The following is a 20,432-nucleotide window of genomic DNA, read 5'->3' as shown; positions in this document are numbered from 1 at the left end:
ATGGAGTGATAGGCCCCGACCCCGAACGCATGCGCCCCATCATGGAGTTCCCTCTCCCCCACTGTACCAAAGCCCTGAAACGCTGCCTGGGCTTCTTTTCTTATTACGCCCAGTGGGTCCCCCAGTACGCAGACAAGGCCCGTCCACTAATCCAGTCCACTGCTTTTCCCCTGTCGACAGAGGCCCGCCAGGCCTTCAGCCGCATCAAAACGGATATCGCAAAGGCCACGATGCGCGCCACGATGCGCGCCATCGACGAGTCCCTCCCTTTCCAAGTCGAGAGCGACTCGTCCGACGTAGCTCTGGCGGCCACGCTCAACCAAGCAGGCAGACCTGTGGCCCTTTTCTCCCGGACCCTACACGCTTCAGAAATTCGCCACTCCTCAGTAGAAAAGGAGGCCCAAGCCATAGTGGAAGCTGTGCGACATTGGAGGCATTACCTGCCCGGTGGGAGATTCACTCTCCTCACTGACCAACGGTCGGTAGCCTTCATGTTCGATAATGCACAGCGGGGCAAGATAAAGAACGACAAGATCCTGCGGTGGAGGATCGAACTCTCCACCTACAATTATGAGATCTTGTACCGTCCCGGAAAGCTGAACGAGCCGTCCGATGCCCTATCTCGCGGCACTTGTGCCAACGCACAAGTGGACCATCTCCAAGCCCTCCACGAGGACCTCTGCCACCCAGGGGACACTCGTTTCTACCACTTCAAAAGGCCCGCAACCTCCCTTACTCCATCGAGGACGTCCGAACAGTCACCAGGAACTGCCAAATCTGCGCAGAATGCAAACCGCATTTTTTCAGGCCAGATAGAGCGCACCTGATAAAGGCTTCACGTCCCTTTGAACGCCTCAGTTTGGACTTCAAAGGCCCCCTCCCCTCCACCGATCGCAACACGTACTTTCTTAACGTCGTTGACGAATACTCCCGCTTCCCCTTTGCCATCCCCTGCCCCGACATGACCGTGGCCACGGTCATTAAAGCCCTCGGCACCATCTTTACCCTGTTCGGTTTCCCCGCCTACATCCATAGCGACAGGGGGTCCTCCTTCATGAGTGATGAGCTGCGTCAATTCCTGCTCAGCAAGGGCATAGCCTCGAGCAGGACGACCAGCTACAACCCCCGGGGGAACGGGCAGGTAGCGAGGGAGAACGGAACGGTCTGGAAGACCGCGGGCAGCACAGTAGCATAGTGGTTAGCACAATTGCTTCACAGCTCCAGGGTCCCAGGTTCGATTCCCAGCTTGGGTCACTGTCTGTGCGGAGTCTGCATGTTCTCCCCGTGTGTGCGTGGGTTTCCTCCGGCTGCTCCAGTTTCCTCCCACAGTCCAAAGATGTGCAGGTTAGGTGGATTGGCCATGCTAAATTGCCCTTAGTGTCCAAAATTGCCCTTAGTGTTGGGTGGGGTTACTGGGTTACGGGGATAGGGTGGGGGTGTGGGCTTGGGTAGGGTGCTCTTTCCAAGAGCCGGTGCAGACTCGATGGGCCGAATGGCCTCCTTCTGCACTGTAAATTCTATACATTCATACCGTCCTACTGGCCCTACGGTCGAGGAGTCTCCCAACTTCCCGCTGGCAGGAAGTCCTCCCGGATGCCCTTCACTCTATCCGGTCCCTGCTGTGTACCACCACTAACCAAACGCCTCACGAGCGCCTCCTTGTCTTCTCTTGGAGGTCCGCTTCTGGAACGTCACTTCCGACCTGGCTGGCAGCCCCGGGACCCATCCTGCTCTGGAAACATGTGCGGGCGCACAAATCAGACCCGCTGGTGGAAAAGGTACATCTACTCCACGCAAACCCGCAGTACGCCTACGTGGCATACCCAGACGGCCGACAGGACACGGTCTCTCTGCGGGACCTGGCGCCCGCTGGAGCTCCGCACCCCTCCCCAACACAAATCACCTCCCCCTCACTCCCGCCAGTGCACCCCACAGCCACCCCCTTCCCGGGGGGGATCAGTTCTCCTCCCAGGCCCATCCAGGGGTAAGGAAACAGAGGGGGACAGCGCGATGCTCCCAGACTCGACTGGACCCAAGCCTGCACCACCACCACCACCCGGGCTGAGACGATCGGAAAGGGCGACCAGAGCACCATCTCGACTCATCGAATCGACTTAAGATGTTTATAATTCAGTGGCCCAGTAAAGCGGCATTGTTGTAAATAGTTAACGCTGCAAATCGGGTAAAATGCGAATAATTTGGTGGCCCAGTACAAGCGGCATGATTGTATATAGTTCAATGGTTAAGGTACCGACCCTGTAAACCCTACCACCATACCACCCACCACCCCGCTGTGTTCTTTTTTAACAAGGGGAGAATGTGGTGGTATGTATTAAGGGTAATACGGTACACCATGAATGCCGAGGAGCCATTGGAGGACAGATGCTGGATCCCGATTGGATCCGCCGCCTACTGGGCTCCACCCAGATAGGCGGGGTATAAGAACCTGGGTTTAATCCCCACAGCTGCATTCTGTGACTGAGCTGCTGGGGAACGAGTCTGAACAAGTCTGCTCAATAAAGCCTCGAGTGAAGTTCTTTACGTCTCGCCTCGTGTGTGATCGATGGTGCTACAACCAGGTAAATTAAAGAAAACTGGAGGCTATCAGTCTACGAGAAACATAATATCAAAGCCAAAATCAAAGTCAAAATTGAGCTGAGGACATAATTGGAAAATAAAACTATAGAAATGACAGGAATTAAAAGTAACACCTATTGAAACCAAAGCATTTTGAACATCACAAAGGAAACAATGTAATCAGATCTATGAGATGAAGTTATGTCAAAATGTATACTTAGTTGGATTAAAAGGTTTAGATCAAAAAGGTACTTTTTACAATCAAAGAAAATAAGAGTTACTTTACAATAACATCAAAAAACTTAATTGTTAGAAAGCAAATATAAACCTTGAGACCAGGGCAGGAACTATCAGATCCAGAAGCAGAGCTCAGAGGGGGAGAGAGAGAAGCAGAGAAGGAACAAGCAGCTAGACTCAGATTACAATCAGCTCGGCCATGGGAAATGGACAGGGCAGAGCAGCCGAGCTAAAATAGCTAAATACATCTAAAGAAGACCAGTCTTTAAAGAAGATTGATTGTCAAGTTGGGCCTGAAGGTCCCTTCAACCAACCAGAAGGATCCAGAAGCAAGATCTTTTTACTTTTCTGTAAAGACAGTGATTGCATCTTTTAAAAAGAAAAAAAAATAAATAAATAACTTAAAAGTTTTAACCTGAAACAGTGGTTATTCCAAAGTCTACTTTACTTACTTAGCAATGCGGGACCCAGGATCGATACTACTAAGTGGTAAGTAGATGAAATCTTCGGTGAAGGTATGGGTTATACCGGGTGATAACTTGAAAACATAGTTTGACTTGAATAGCACCCACTGAAGCTCGCATCGGAATCGGGGAGTGAGAATCCCTGATCACCATTTAGAATGTCGGCCCTTTTTGGTATAGGAGGACTTGTAAGAATAGTGGTGGGTTTTCAAAACAGTATACACATACACACGTGTCATTGCATGTACTTTTAAAACTATGCAACGAGATTCAAAAATCTAACTACTTTTAAACAAATGTTGCCTTTAACATAGTAAAGCATCCTAATGTGCTTCATAGGAGCATTTTGCATACTAATTTTGACTTTTACACTGAGCCTCATACGGCAATATTAGAACAGGTGACCAAAAGAGTGGTCCGAGGAAAGTTTTAGAGTGCCTTAAAAGACAGAGGTGGAGAGGTTTCTGGGGGAATTTCAGAGCTTAGGGTTGAAACAATTAAAGGCCTAATCAACAGATTTGTACGAAGAAAATCAGGGATGTGAAAGTGGTCAGAATTAGTGCTGGGCAGAGGTTTCAAAGAGTTGCAGGACTGCAAGAGATGACTAAGAATGGGAAAGATCAGGTTATGAAGGGATGTGAAATAAGGATGAAAATTTTAAATGATCCCCTGGCCTGGTAACACCTTGATGTAGGTCAACAAGGACGATGGGTGAACAGGACTTGGCAGAAGCTTAGGTTTAAGGAGGAGAGAGGTTTGGAAGCTGGCTAGGACAGCATTTGAAGTCAAAGCTAGAGGGAACAAAGGAATCAATTAAGGTTTCATCAGATGAATGAGGCAGGGCGGAGATGTTACATTGATGGAAGTAGGCAATCATAATTGCAGTGATATGGTTGTGTTGTAATTCACCGACTGACCACTAGGAGTCTCATTAGGGTATATTAGTGGGCACCACGGTAGCACAAGTGGATAGCACTGTGGCTTCACAGCGCCAAGGTCCCAGGTTCGATTCCCCGCTGGGTCACTGACTGTGCGGAGTCTGCACGTTCTACCCGTTTCTGCGTGGGTTTCCTCCGGGTGCTCTGGTTTCCTCCCACAGTCCAAAGATGTGCAGGTTTGGTGGATTGGCTATGTTAAATTGCCCTTAGTGACCAAAAAGGTTAGGAGGGGTTATTGGGTTACGGGGATAGGGTGGAAGTAAGGGCTTAAGTGGGTCGGTGCAGACTCGATGGGCCGAATGGCCTCCTTCTGCACTATATGTTCTATGTAATAAGTGAATGTTAGAGTCAGGTGACCTCAGACTGATGAGGGAACTGAGAGGTTGCTTGTGCATGTTCATACTGTTATTCATCTGTTGTTTTGTATATTTTTTACTAATAATGTTAATAAATCATTTATAGCTTTAGCTACAAGTGTTCTTGTAATATAAATCAGGCCATCAGACAAGAACATTACATGGTACCATGATTGAATGGTATTAAACACTTGAGAAAAAAACTATTGCATCATCGGTGAAGCCTGCCACGAGGTCCACAGAGATTTAAAGATTTTGCAGACTGCAAGACTGAACTATATAGTCGTTGAAGCCACCAAATAGTCTCAGATTTCATGGTAATGTGGACAGCAACTGGTGTGTGCTTGAACAATTTGGTCTGTTTCTTACTGCAGTAAATTTAGGAGATCAATCAGATTTGCATACGGTAGCAATGCTCCCAACAGTGGCAGGGCCCGAAGCAATTGCTGCATTTAATAAGTTTTTTAAATTTGCAACAATGAAGAAAGTAAAAAATTTAACAAAGTAATTTGATGATTTGATGAACATTGCACCCCCAGAAAGAATGAAATTTATGAACACTATCAGTTTAGATCACGTTTACTGAAGACAGAAGAGTCCTTAGATCATTTCATCACTGATTTAAAGTTAAAAGCTAAAACCTGTAATTTTTCAATGGTGGAATCTTCCAAGATTTGGGACCAAATTGTGTTTGGTGTGAATGAAAATAAGAACAAAGAACAAAGAACAAAGAAATGTACAGCACAGGAACAGGCCCTTCGGCCCTCCAAGCCCGTGCCGACCATACTGCCCGACTAAACTACAATCTTCTACACTTCCTGGGTCCGTATCCTTCTATTCCCATCCTATTCATATATTTGTCAAGATGCCCCTTAAATGTCCCTATCGTCCCTGCCTCCACTACCTCCTCCGGTAGTGAGTTCCAGGCACCCACTACCCTCTGCGTAAAAAACTTGCCTCGTACATCTACTCTAAACTTTGCCCCTCTCACCTTAAACCTATGCCCCCTAGTAATTGACCCCTCTACCCTGGGGAAAAGCCTCTGACTATCCACTCTGTCTATGCCCCTCATAATTTTGTATACCTCTATCAGGTCGCCCCTCAACCTCCTTCGTTCCAGTGAGAACAAACCGAGTTTATTCAATCGCTCCTCATAGCTTATGCCCTCCATACCAGGCAACATTCTGGTAAATCTCTTCTGCACCCTCTCTAAAGCCTCCACATCCTTCTGGTAGTGTGGCGACCAGAATTGAACACTATACTCCAAGTGTGGCCTAACTAAGGTTCTATACAGCTGCAACATGACTTGCCAATTCTTATACTCAATGCCCCGGCCAATGAAGGCAAGCATGCCGTATGCCTTCTTGACTACCTTCTCCACCTGTGTAGCCCCTTTCAGTGATCTGTGGACCTGTACTCCTAGATCTCTTTGACTTTCAATACTCTTGAGGGTTCTACCATTCACTGTATATTCCCTACCTGCATTAGCCCTTCCAAAATGCATTACCTCACATTTGTCCAGGTTAAACTCCATCTGCCATCTCTCCGCCCAAGTCTCCAGACAATCTAAATCCTGCTGTATCCTCAGACAGTCCTCATCGCTATCCGCAATTCCACCAACCTTTGTGTCGTCTGCAAACTTACTAATCAGACCAGTTACATTTTCCTCCAAATCATTTATATATACTACAAAGAGCAAAGGTCCCAGCACTGATCCCTGTGGAACACCACTGGTCACAGCCCTCCAATTAGAAAAGCATCCCTCCATTGCTACCCTCTGCCTTCTATGGCCTAGCCAGTTCTGTATCCACCTTGCCAGTTCACCCCTGATCCCGTGTGACTTCACCTTTTGTACTAGTCTACCATGAGGGACCTTGTCAAAGGCCTTACTGAAGTCCATATAGACAACATCTACTGCCCTACCTGCATCAATCATCTTAGTGACCTCCTCGAAAAACTCTATCAAGTTAGTGAGACACGACCTCCCCTTCACAAAACCGTGCTGCCTCTCACTAATACGTCCATTTGCTTCCAAATGGGAGTAGATCCTGTCTCGAAGAATTCTCTCCAGTAATTTCCCTACCACTGACGTAAGGCTCACCGGCCTGTAGTTCCCGGGATTATCCTTGCTACCCTTCTTAAACAGAGGAACAACATTGGCTATTCTCCAGTCCTCCGGGACATCCCCTGAAGACAGCGAGGATCCAAAGATTTCTGTCAAGGCCTCAGCAATTTCCTCTCCAGCCTCCTTCAGTATTCTGGGGTAGATCCCATCAGGCCCTGGGGACTTATCTACCTTAATATTTTTTAAGACACCCAACACCTCGTCTTTTTGGATCACAATGTGACCCAGGCTATCTACACCCCCTTCTCCAAACTCAACATCTACCAATTCCTTCTCTTTGGTGAATACTGATGCAAAGTATTCATTTAGTACCTCGCCCATTTCCTCTGGCTCCACACATAGATTCCCTTGCCTATCCTTCAGTGGGCCAACCCTTTCCCTGGCTACCCTCTTGCTTTTTATGTAAGTGTAAAAAGCCTTGGGATTTTCCTTAACCCTATTTGCCAATGACTTTTCATGACCCCTTCTAGCCCTCCTGACTCCCTGCTTAAGTTCCTTCCTACTTTCCTTATATGCCACACAGGCTTCGTCTGTTCCCAGCCTTTTAGCCCTGACAAATGCCTCCTTTTTCTTTTTGACGAGGCCTACAATATCATTCGTCATCCAAGGTTCCCGAAAATTGCCGTATTTGTCTTTCTTCCTCACAGGAACATGCCTGTCCTGTATTCCTATCAACTGACACTTGAAAGCCTCCCACATGTCAGATGTTGATTTGCCCTCAAACATCCGCCCCCAATCTATGCTCTTCAGTTCCCGCCTAATATTGTTATAATTAGCCTTCCCCCAATTTAGCACATTCATCCTCGGACCACTCTTATCCTTGTCCACCAGTACTTTAAAACTTACTGAATTGTGGTCACTGTTACCGAAATGCTCCCCTACTGAAACATCTACCACCTGGCCGGGCTCATTCCCCAATACCAGGTCCAGTACCGCCTCTTCCCTAGTTGGACTGTTTACATATTGTTTTAAGAAGCCCTCCTGGATGCTCCTTACAAACTCTGCCCCGTCTAAGCCTCTGGCACTAAGTGAGTCCCAGTCAATATTGGGGAAGTTGAAGTCTCCCATCACCACAACCCTGTTGTTTTTACTCTTTTCCAAAATCTGTCTACCTATCTGCTCCTCTATCTCCCGCTGGCTGTTGGGAGGCCTGTAGTATACCCCCAACATTGTGACTGCACCCTTCTTATTCCTGATCTCTACCCATATAGCCTCACTGCCCTCTGAGGTGTCCTCTCGCTGTATAGCTGTGATACTCTCCTGAACAAGTAGCGCAACTCCGCCTCCCCTTTTACATCCCCCTCTATCCCGCCTGAAACATCTAAAACCTGGAACGTTTAGCTGCCAATCCTGCCCTTCCCTCAACCAGGTCTCTGTAATGGCAACAACATCATAGTTCCAAGTAGTAATCCAAGCTCTAAGTTCATCTGCCTTACCCGTAATGCTCCTTGCATTAAAACATATGCACTTCAGGCCACCAGACCCGCTGTGTTCAGCAACTTCTCCCCGTCTGCTCTGCCTCAGAGCCACACTGTCCATATTCCCTAGTTCTCCCTCAACGCTCTCACCTTCTGACCTATTGCTCCCGTGCCCACCCCCCTGCCATACTAGTTTAAACCCTCCCGTGTGACACTAGCAAATCTCGCGGCCAGGATATTTATGCCTCTCCGGTTTAGATGCAACCCGTCCATCTTATACAGGTCACACCTGCCCCGGAAGAGCTCCCAGTGGTCCAGATAACCGAAACCCTCCCTCCTACACCAGCTGTTTAGCCACGTGTTTGTCTGCTCTATCTTCCTATTTCTAGCCTCACTGGCACGTGGCACAGGGAGTAATCCCGAGATTACAACCCTCGAGGTCCTGTCTTTTAACTTTCTGCCTAGCTCCCTGAACTCCTGCTGCAGGACCTCATGCCTCTTCCTGCCTATGTCGTTAGTACCAATATGTACAACGACCTCTGCCTGTTTGCCCTCCCCCTTCAGGATTCCCTCTACCCGTTCGGAGACATCCTGGACCCTGGCACCAGGGAGGCAACATACCATCCTGGAGTCTCTTTCACGTCCACAGAAGCGCCTATCTGTTCCCCTGACTATAGAGTCCCCTATAACTATTACTCTTCTGCGCTTTGACCCTCCCTTCTGAACATCAGAGCCAGCCGTGGTGCCACTGCTCTGGCTGCTGCTGTTTTCCCCTGATAGGCTATCCCCCCCGACAGTATCCAAAGGGGTATATCTGTTCGAGAGGGGGACAACCACAGGGGATTCCTAAGCTGAGGGAACGGTTGCTGAGGGAGTCGGAGCTGTCCTTGGAACAGTTAAAATTTGTCAGGCTCACGAGCTAGCAGCACAGCATTCTACAGCACAGCATTCTAAAATGTTTCTCAGTAATGGCTGCATATTCTTGAAGTACTCCGGTTGCTGCCCTTTTTCTGAAAAGGCAGGAAAGTTCCAAAAAAAGGCGGGGAAGTTCCTGTAGTTCCTTGCACATCAACAAACAGGTTACAGATCAGGATGACATATTTCTGTGTAAAAGATGTGGTCAAAGGAACAAATTAAGGCAGTGTCCAGCATTTGGCAAGTTTTGTACCAGATGCAAAGGAAAAAATCACTTTGCTCAGAATTGTTACTCTAAGCTCAACCCAGATCAGTCAGCACAGTGGAAGACACAGTCTCCAGTGATGAAACATCATTGTTCGTTGGAGTAATAACAGACAAGAATAATTTTTGGAGACATCAAAAAATTCTCCAGCACTTAACAAAATGCAAACTGATACTCCATTTAAAATAAATGCGGTTGATGAGGACTGCTACCACTTGAAGTGAACTGTACAAGGATCCAATTGAAGTTAGACACTGGTTCCAAAGCCAATTTAATCAGAATGACGGATTTAAAAAATCTAAAAATGATTAGAAAAAAATCTCAAAATATCTCTGAGAGATTATAATGGTTCAAGTATTAAATGTTTTGGTGCTTGTGATGGTGAAGAACACAGTTTATTCCATCTCATTTTGTATTGTATCCGAGGGCTTGGAAGTCCTGTGAAGAATTGGGTTTAGTGCAGTTGGTATATAGCATCCACAAAGGATTGGATCAACACTCCAACGATTCTGAGAACATTATCAGCAAATTCAGCGATGTGTTCACTGATTTTAGTGCACTACCATTCGCCAACGAGATACAATTTAAAGAAAATGCATTATCGAGAGCGCCAATACAAAATAATAGTAGTGAAATTGTTGAAGATTTAGATCTGCATGTCAATCTCATTTCTAGCCTACCACCTGTATCAGGTACGAAACCACAAGTTCAAGAAGATAGAAGAACCTACCAATGGGGTCAATTCCATGATGTGTGTGAAACAAAAATGGTGATGCTCGTATAGGCATGGATCACAAAGATCTTAATGAAAAAAGTGTACATATTGAAAAACAATCATGACAGAAAGCAATGGACAATCTGATCCATATCTCGTGAAATCACGTTACAAAGCATTACCATTGTCACATGGTAGATCGCCAGCAGAGTTAGTCATGAATAGAAGATCAGGTACCACACTTCCATACTTGGAAAAGGAGAATTCAGTTGTATTGCAGGAAATGCAAAACATTAAAGCAAACCAAAAGCAGTTCTATGATAGAGTGTCTAGAACTTTACCACCTCTGAGTAGTGATGACATTGTGAGAATAAAAGATTCAGGCAATTGGTCAAGAAAAGCCATTGTACTTGAAGAAGTAGCACTTCGTTCCTACAATGTACAGACAGAGTACATTGAGTAAGAAGAAATTGTCGCGTGTGGATTTATTTTAAGAAGAAATCATTGCACACTCTTCAAAAGCAGAGAAGGGTTTCACAACAACTGGGGTGGGGTTACTGGGTTATGGGGATAGGGTGGAAGTGTGGACCTTGGGTAGTGTGCTCGTTCCAAGAGCAGGTGCAGACTCGATGGGCCGAATGGCCTCCTTCTGCACTGTAAATTCTATGAGCAACGTGATGGATGACGAATCTACGTCGGAATCACTGTCAGATGCAGTGTCAAGATAGTTCAGCAGTTCCTGAGGATGAGAATGTCATGGAGAACAAAGTTTTAAGATCAACCAGTCAGAATAAAACCTGATCGACTTAATTTGTAAATCTCAACCATTTGTACATACTATGCTTGCTGTTTTTGTGTATGTATATATAATATATATTTATTAAAACAGTTTTTAAAAATTTTAAAGAAAAAAAAATATTATTAGACTCACAGGCTAATGATATCGCATGTAAATATGCTGTTGATACTGTATTAATTTATTCCTTGAAAGGAAAGGGGATGTCGTGATATCATGGGCGTGTTGTAATTCACCGATTGACCACTAGGAGTCTCATTAGTATATAAGTGAATGTTAGAGTCAGGTAACCTCAGGCTGACTAGGGAGCTGGGAGAGAGGTTGCTTGTGCATGTTCATACTGTTATTCATCTGTTGTTTTGTATATATTTGACCCACAGTTAATGTTAATAAATCGTTATAGCTTTATCTACGTGTTCTTGTGATATAAATCCGGCCATCTGACAAGATTACAATAATGATGGAAAGGGCATGTGATTAGAAGCTGTTTAGGATCAAATAGGACTTCAAGATTCAGAACAGTCTTGTTCAGCCCACAGGGGGATATGGAGGTAGGGACTGGGGAACTGAGTTTATGACGGACGGAGTCTAAAGTCTTTCTGATACTTAGAGGAGGTTCTGCTCATCCAATAGCCGAAGTTAAGTGGTGAAAAGGAAGTACAGGGTGTTTGTAAGATAGGCTGGATTGCCTCCCCATGAGAGGTGGCAGTGTAGAAGATCTGTAGTCAGCAATGCACACATGGAGCTGAAGCTTGGGATATCGATCAAATTTTGAATGGTTATCATTCACTAACCAACATGTCCCTCTATAGTGGAAAATGGGTGCGAATTACTATCACAATAGCTCTATTTGCAACTGGGAAGGGAATGAGAAAGTTTGAAACAAAGAACCCAATCTTTGGTTTAAATGGGAATGAGAATCAAATGGCACAAGGGGAAGGAGGTAAAGATAGATTCACACAGCACCGTTCATGACCTCAGGACATCCAAAAACACCATACAATAAAGTACTTGTTTTAATTAATTCCTCAAGTCAAGAATTAAATCAGGACATTCACCTCCAATAATGCCTGTGTATATCACCACACCAGCTGGGAATTTCAGGCATGGAATCCTTTTCAGCTGCAATAAATTATACAGCACCTGTAAAGTGATGTATGTGCAGTCAAATGGCACCCCAAGACCCAGGGAAGCCTGCAACCTACATCAACCCATGTGCACTCTCCATTGCTTCCCTCTGACTCAAGAGAATGAAATCCAGTTCTCTTGGAATACAGAGTCAAAGTGAACCTCAGTCCCATACGCAAGTGGAAAATTGAGGTCTTGCAAATATCTCCTGCTCTAACCTCAGTCACAATTGCCTTCACTGCCAGTGGCACAGCCACACTGGTTTTGCCTAGAGGCTGCATTGTTGTTGCAGATTTCAGTATGGACAATCTGTCGAAAACACGTTTCCTCATTGAGCTTCAAATAGGAAAAACACTCCCTCAAAACCCTGTGTGGTTATGGCCTCTTGTTTCCCTCCCCAATCCGGAAACTTGTCGTCTGCCCTGTGTCACCTCATCTTAATTGTCTCTATAATGTCGCAGCCCAAGCTGGATGCAAAGCACTGCACACATGTCTGTTGCGCAGAATTCTCGAAGTCAGGCACGGCACACCATTCTCTTTAGCAACTTCAAGGGATTCCAGAAATCACCAGGACATATATTACAGCTTCAGTCGATGGAAATCAATCCGCAACTAACCTGCAAGCGGTTGATTATCTCATTAATAGTACCGGGGGTGGGATGGGGTGATCTTCCTACTTGGGTTTAGCTGCGTGTGTTGAAGAGGGGACATTGAGCCGGGGTGTTGAGCTCCAGAATGCAGCACTTGTGCCAAATCAATGTTGCAGGCTGGCACATGCCCCAACCCACCCTCACCTAAACGACATGTGACGTTGCTCCAGCAGGACACCATTTTGGATCGAGAAACCTGGCGCAGAAGAGGCCGGGCCGCAAGGTCTTAAACGCTCCAGGGACATCTGCCGTAAACGACAGCCAGACCACTGAGATGTACATTTATCACAGAGAAGGTCAGGAAAGTGGAGCGAAAAATCAGTGAGGTCGATGAAAGTGTCAGCGCCGCCCAGCAATGTGAGAGAAAAAAATTAATTGTAACTCCCCTTCTGGGTGCCCGGGTTGTCTGGCGTTAAAACCAACAAAGGGCGGGCGGGCCACCAAACGGCGGCCACTCGACGCCCTATGAAGGGGGTTGCGGTTTCTAACAGCACATATGTTTTTAAACGAAGCCGTTGGCTCTCCCCTCCCGCGCGCCAATCTTCCCTCCATTTTACCTCCATCACTACGCTCGGCAGAAGCATTCCCTGCACCGCACTTCCCAAACCACCAATCATCGCTCAGCTCGAGAGCACCGCCCACTTCTCAAATCAGCGCTCAGCCCGAGAGCACCGTCCACTTCTCAACTCACCAATCACCGCTCACCTTGAGAGCACCGCCCACGTCTTAAATCACCAATCGCCGCTCACCTTGAGAGCGAACCCTGCAGCAGCTGGACATTTACTCCCACCCACCCACCCCAGCGCGCGCAGCCAGTTCTGGTTAGCGAGCTGACACTGTCCTGAGGCAGTTTAAATCCAGTGCGCAGTCGATGAAAACAAATTACTGTCAATGCTGGAATCTAAAAGGAAAGAGAAAATGCTGGAAAATCTCAGCAGGTCTGGCAGCATCTGTAGGGAGAGAAAAGTGCTAACGTTTCGAGTCCAATGCTAACAGACAGAGAAAGTGAGAAAAATTTATACTGTGGAGTGAGAATGAAAGATGAGGCATAGCCACAGAAACCCAGGGAAACTGGGTGCTAATAGCCACAGAAACCAAGGGGAAAGAATGCTAATGGCAGTCCCCAGAAAGAACAAAAGATGTGAAAGGCCAAACAGCAGAGAAACTAACATCAGAAGGTGAACTCATTTCATTTCAACTGTGATAGATGTAGATGTGAGGGAGGGGAAGCAAATAGACGAAAGGGTAAGGAAAGGTTGATAAGATGGGGGGGGGGGGGGTGTAAAATATATTAAGAAAGAGAGAAATGATAAAAAACAGTTAAAGTGAAATGGGATGAAAATATATGGATCAAGGTTGGGTAGAGCTAATCATCTGAAGTTGTTGAATTCGATGTTGAGACCGGAAGGTTGTCGCGTGCCTAACCGGAAGATGAGATGTTCCTGCAGTTTGCGTTGAGCTTCACTGGAACATTGCAGCAGACCAAGGACAGACGGGAAGGTCACGGGCCTGAATGCACACAGACCGAAGATGCTCAGCAAAGCGATCACCGGTGCAGTGGATCACCGTTAGCAAATTCCACTACTGCTTCCACCCTCCCCCATGCGGCTTGCATCACCCACAAGATGCACCACAGCAACTCCTCCAGTTTCCTTGGACAGCACATGACAAACCCATCACCTCTGCTACTGAGCAGGACAAGGGCAACATTTGTACGTTCAGGTTCCCCTCCGAGCCACACATCAACCAATTTGGAACTTTAGACTTTTCATCGAATTTACAGTGCAGAAGGAGGCCATTTGACCCATCGAGTCTGCACCGGCCTTTGGAATCAGCACCCCAATTAAGACCACACCTTCACCCAATCCTGGTAACGCAGTAGCCCCACCTAATTTTTTTGGACACTAAGGGCAATTTAGCATGGTCATCTTTGGACTGTGGGAGGAAACCGGAGCACCCAGAGGAAACCCACACAGACACGGGGTGAACATGCAAACTTGTTTATTCCTATTGTTATGGGCCAGGGTTTAGAGAACCCCAAAGTGTATCATGGAGTTCACCTGACCCACAACTTTTAATAGATTGTGATATGGGGAGCACATGGCCCACTCTACAGGTGTGGTACAGCAGAAATGGAAAAGTATTTTTTAAAGCAAAACAATGTTTATTCTATGAACTCAAGTTAACCTTTTTAAAACATACAGTGAACATCTTAGCAACCATTAATTCAAATACAACCCCCAAAGAATACAACACCATGTAATCCTTTAAGATTTCCTTTTAATATCCATAAGACTTAAAACACCTTTTACCAGAAGCACATCAGGTTAAAGTCACTACTGTTATTAGTTTTAAATAACCAGGATTGAATTACAGTCTTTAGATTACAGAGAGAGACTCTAATACCCCTTCTGGCTGTGAAACTAAAACACACCCTGCAGCAAACAGCCTAAGACTAAAGTTAAAAAGCTGACAGACAGCCCAGCTCCACCCCCTCTCTGACATCACTGCAGTAATAAACACCCATTTCTTAAAGGTACTCTCACTACAGATATTTATATACACACCCATTTCTTAAAGGTACTCTCACATGACACTATTCAGGAATAATGCAGACTGAATTCTTATTCAGCCTGTGAATCATAGAGTCATAGAATTTACATGTGGATGTGGTTTATTTGGACTTTCAGAAGGCTATCTACAAGATCTGACAGAAGAGATTAGCATGTACTATTAAAGGGTATGGGATTGGGGGTAGTGTATTGAAATGGATAGAAAGCTGGTTGCAGACAGGGGGCAAAGAATAGAATCATAGGAATAAACAAGTATTTTTCCAAGTGGCAGGCAATGACTATTGGGTACCGCAGTGAACAGAGCTAGGACCCCAGTTATTCACAATGTATATTAATGATTTATATGAGGGAACTAACAGTAATATCTCCAAATTTGCAGATGACGCAAAGTTGGTAGGGAGGGTGAATTGTGAGTGGGCAAATGCATGGCAGATGCAGTATAATGTGGATAAATATAAGGTTATCCACTTTGGTCGCAAAAACAGGAAGGCAGATATTATCTGAATGGCTATGGAGAAGAGAATGTGCAATGAGACCTGGGTTCCCTTATACACCAATTGCTGAAGGTAAGCATGCAAATGCAGCAAGTGGTAAGGAAGGCAAATGGTACGTTGGTCTTCATTGGGAGAGGATTTGGGTATCATAGAATTTACAGTGCGCAAGGAAGCCATTCAGCCTTCCTAATCTTCACTGGCTCTCGGAAAGAACACATTACCCAAGCCCACACCTCTCCCCTATCCCCGTAACCCAGTAACCTCACCCCAATCCACGATTTTGGACACTAAGGGCAATTTTGCATGGCCAATCCACTTAACCTGCACATCTTTGAACTGTGGGAAGAAACTGGAGCACCCGAAGGAAACCCACACAGACACGGGCAGAACGTGCAGACTCCGCACAGGCAGTGACCCAAGCCGGGAATTGAACCTTAAACCCTGGAGCTGTGAAGCAACTGTGCTAACCACTCTGCTACCGTGAGTACAAGAATAGGGGTGTCTTGCTCCAGTTATACAGTGTCTTGGTGTGCTCACACCTGGAATATTGTGTGCAGTTTTTGTCTCCTTATCTGAGGAAAGATGTTCTTGCTATGGAGGGAGTGCAGTGAAGGTTTAACCAGACTGATTCCTGGATGACAGGACTGACGTATGAGAAGAGATTGAGTTGTTTAGGATTATATTCGCTGGAATTGAGAAGAATGAGGGGGAATCTTATAAAAACCTGTAAAATTCCCACAGATTAGACAGGGTTCGTGCAGAAAGGATGTTCCCGATGGCAGGGGAGCCCAGAACCAGGGATCACAGCCTGAGGATATGGGTTTGTCCATTAGGACAGAGATGAGGAGAAATCTCTTCACCCAGAGAGTGGTCTGCGTGTGAAATTTTCTACCACAGAAAGTAGTTGAGGCCAAAACATTGTACGTTTTCAAGAGTTAGATATGCTCTTGGGGCTAAAGGGATCAAAGGATATGGAGGAGCAGAGGAAACAGATTACTGAGTTGGATAATCAGCCATGATCATAATGAATGGCAGAGCAGGCTCGAAAGGGTTGAATGGCCGCCTCCTGCTCCTATTTTCTATGTGAAGATCATGTTTGGGGTGCCTCTAGGTGGGAAATATAATAAGCTGTCACTTCACCAGAAAGAACATTCACAGACCACATTTTTAATGCCTGAAGCCCTGGGGCTACATTTTTCTGGATTATTGATTTCTCTTTTTTAAAACATGTCTCATTAAGTTTGTTTTGGTGTCTACCACTTCCATTTTTATCATATATGATGCTTAAAGTGCAACCTGGAGTTGGTGTATTATGTTGGTTGACACGGCAGGTTGTAGAGGAAAAGAACATTTATACTTTGGAATGTAAAGAGTTAATCCAACAAAAAGTAGATTTGCACAACTCGCTGTAGATGTGAAAACTTACACTGGTCCTTCTTAACTGCCAACGTGGCAGTTCCAGGCAGGAAGCAGGGGGGAGGGGAAGAAGATGTATCTATGCCTCGCTGCTGTACCATAGAACCAAATAACTCCTACACAATAGAAGGAAGCCGTTCGGCCCATTAAGCCTGTACGGACCCACACCGCCCCCCCCCCCCCCCCCCCATTCTTGTATTTCCCACCTAACCTGCACATTTTGGGGAGCCCTGTTTTAGCGGGTCCACAAACAGATGCAAAAACATTCAATTTCCCCCCCCCCCAAAGTACTCACCTAATCAGATGTTCGCCACCAAATTGTCATCATAATTTGAAAATCTGGGACTTTTTTTAAAATAACATTGATCCAAATGTTGATGCACTTAAAGAAGTGCTGAAGAGTACTGAACATTTTTTTTAAAAGTTCGCGAACCTTGATTTAAAACACCACTCTGACTAGTGCAATGGACAGGAACTGATGTGAATCACTGACTTTAGAAATAAAATCCAGCATTTTAACCTATTAGCTAAAACTAAAAATGTAGTGTTTGTAATCCTATTCTATTCAGGACTAGAATGAAGCGGAAGTTATTTAATTACTCTATATGACACCCCGCTTGTTGATAGATTAAACGTAGATTTCTCAGGAAGTTTTCAGCTTGACGCTGCACAGATTAGAAATCACAAGATCCTCCTGTCCAAAGCAATGCTGTTTGTCAGTTATTTAAACTCCTCAATTAAGATGATTCTTTTTTCCTCTTTCAAATCTCTTTTGAGGGATATCCAATGTGCCTCTTTCCATGTGGGCGGTGCTGTGGGCTCGGCTTTCACAGACGTTACGCGAATTCTTTCTGGAACTTTCCTGGGGTTGGTTATAAAAAGAGACAGTAGTCCTTTGTCTGCTTGCACTGACTGAGAAGAGAGAGATAGAGAGAGGTGCTGTGTGGCTGAACCCTGATCCAGAGTCCAAGTTGAGTGAGAGCTAAAGCTGAAAATCGAAGGTAAGAGTTCCTCGCAGGCCGCCTGGCACAGTAACAGCCTGGCTTAAACTCTTAGAAAATCTGATGAACAAAAAAAAGCGAATGGGGTTTGTGTAGTTGCAGCCCGCGTTGTCAAAATGATGGGAGGCACGTTTTCGAAAAATCTTCAATGGAGAATTGTTGGCTCTCGAGAGAAGCTAATAGCTCGGTCTAGAATTCCCATATCCCATCCACTTGAATAAGTTGCATGGATATATTCAACATGGGAATATTTCAAATATTGTTTAATGTATGGGAATGCGAAGAGAGCACAGACATGGACTAGGAGACAATGCCACGCAGGCAGTCTAAACTGCGGGGGGAGGGAGGGGGTTAACCCAAGGGAGAAGCTGAAAGACTGGGGCCAGCAGCAGATTGTCACACTGTGTACTTGAATTCGGCAAGAAGTCTTAGCAGTGCTCCGAAAGCTAGAGTTTGAAACAAACCTGTTGGACTTTAACCTGGTGTAGTAAGACTTCTTACTGTACTCACCCCAGTCCAACGCCGGCATCTCCACATCATGGCTACTTGAATTCCGGGAGAGATGCTCTGGACTGATCCAGAGATTGAGAGGAGGACCCCCAGAAATTAACAGAAATCAGGATTTTCTTTGTTTGCTATTTGTAATGAAATCCTGAACCGTTTATAAACCAAATACATGTGGCTCGGTTGATGAAGAAGACAGCCTGAATATCTCATTCTTTGCAGTCAGTGTTTAGTAGATTATATTTCGGCAACTTTTGCTCGGAGTGGATCCTCAACTCTGATTTGATTTGATTTATTATTGTCACATGTATTAGTTACAGTGAAAAGTATTGTTTGTTGCATGCTATACAGACGACGCATACCATACATAGGGAAGGAAGGAGAGACGACAGAATGTAATGTTACAGCCATAACTAGGGTGTAGAGAAAATATCAACTTAATACGAGGTAGGCAGCAGGGAAGAAGCTGTTCTTCAGTCGGTTGATCTTGCTCGGCTAGGGTTTCTGCAGTTTGAGGGGTCTGATCAAGCAGGAGCTTTCATGCAGGGATTTTGCTTTTCAAGAAGGAGGCGATTAGCCCCATGCTGTCTGTGTCGGCAGAGTGAGATTTATCCAGTCAAATTTCACTTTCCAGCTCTCCATCCACAGCACTTAAAGTGGACTTTATCCACTTCCTAAACACAATGAGAGGTTTTGCTTCTTTTTCAGGCAGTGAGTGAGCTCCATACCTCCTTTTCATCTGGTGAAAGAAAAACTTACCCCAACAACTCCCTAATTCTTTTATCAATGAACATAAAACTTACAGTGCAGAAGGAGGCCATTTGATCCAACGAGTCTGCATCAATGACTATGAACCCTTTCGCCCACACCCATGCCCTCAACCCCACCCACGCCCTCAACCCCACCCAAACCCTCAACCCCGCCCACACCCTCAACCCCGCCCACACCCTCAACCCCGCCCACACCCTCAACCCCACCCACACCCTCAACCCCACCCACACCCTCAACCCCACCCACACCCTCAACCCCACCCACACCCTCAACCCCAACCACGCCCTCAACCCCACCCACGCCCTCAACCACACCCAAACCCTCAACCACACCCACGCCCTCAACCACACCCTCAACCCCACCCAAACCCTCAACCACACCCATGCCCTCAACCACACCCTCAACCCCACCCACACCCTCAACCCCACCCACACCCTCAACCCCACCCATACCCTCAACCCCAACCATGCCCTCAACCCCACCCTCAACCGCACCCGCAACCCCACCTACCCACACCCCCACCCGCGACCCTACCCACACCCACGATCCCACCCACGATCCCACCCACACCCTCGACACCACCCACACTCTCAACCCCATCCACAAGCACACCCACGACCCCACCCACACCCACGACCCCACCCACGCCCTCAACCCCAACCACGCCCTCAACCACACCCACGACCTCAACCCCACCCACGCCCTCAACCACACCCTCAACCCCACCCAAACCCTCAACCACACCCACGCCCTCAACCACACCCTCAACCCCACCCAAACCCTCAACCACACCCATGCCTTCAACCCCACCCATACCCTCAACCCCAACCACGCCCTCAACCCCACCCTCAACCCCACCCGAACCCCACCCACACCCTCAACCCCACCCACACCGCAACCCCACCCACACCGCAACCCCACCCACACCGCAACCCCACCCACACCGCAACACCACCCACACCCGCAACCCCACCCACGCCCGCAACCCCACCCACGCCCGCAACCCCACCCACGCCCGCAAGCCCACCCATGCCCTCAACCACACCCACGCCCTCAACCCCACCCATGCCCTCAACCACACCAATGCCC

The 20,432-nt window shown here is 46.6% G+C and overlaps 2 protein-coding genes across 8 annotated transcripts in view; one reads left to right on the top strand and one right to left on the bottom strand.

The window, feature by feature from the left end:
• Positions 1-17,865, bottom strand: part of LOC140421179 (uncharacterized) — a 49,981-nt gene extending 32,116 nt beyond the window's left edge. For 2 of the 3 annotated variants that reach the window (XM_072505674.1, XM_072505675.1), the window contains exon 1: positions 17,363-17,865. Coding sequence is in view for 1 of the 3 variants with exons in the window: in XM_072505673.1 (XP_072361774.1) it covers positions 13,142-13,201 (60 nt within the window). In the remaining 2 variants the exon portion in view is untranslated. Of the gene's footprint in view, positions 1-13,141; positions 13,228-17,362 lie in introns of those variants that run through there. The other variant, XM_072505673.1, reaches the window with a different exon arrangement.
• Positions 17,866-17,928: 63 nt separating this feature from the next.
• The window catches only part of LOC140421180 (serpin H1-like), a 29,016-nt gene continuing 26,512 nt past the window's right edge, over positions 17,929-20,432 (top strand). For 4 of the 5 annotated variants that reach the window (XM_072505677.1, XM_072505679.1, XM_072505678.1 and 1 more), the window contains exon 1: positions 17,941-18,068. The gene's annotated coding sequence lies outside the window, so the exon portion shown is untranslated. Of the gene's footprint in view, positions 18,069-20,432 lie in introns of all 5 variants that reach the window. The other variant, XM_072505676.1, reaches the window with a different exon arrangement.

Source organism: Scyliorhinus torazame, chromosome 5 (genome assembly GCF_047496885.1).
Source record: "Scyliorhinus torazame isolate Kashiwa2021f chromosome 5, sScyTor2.1, whole genome shotgun sequence".
In the NCBI taxonomy this organism is placed as follows: Eukaryota; Metazoa; Chordata; class Chondrichthyes; order Carcharhiniformes; family Scyliorhinidae; genus Scyliorhinus; species Scyliorhinus torazame.
This window is presented reverse-complemented; position numbering and strand designations above follow the sequence as displayed.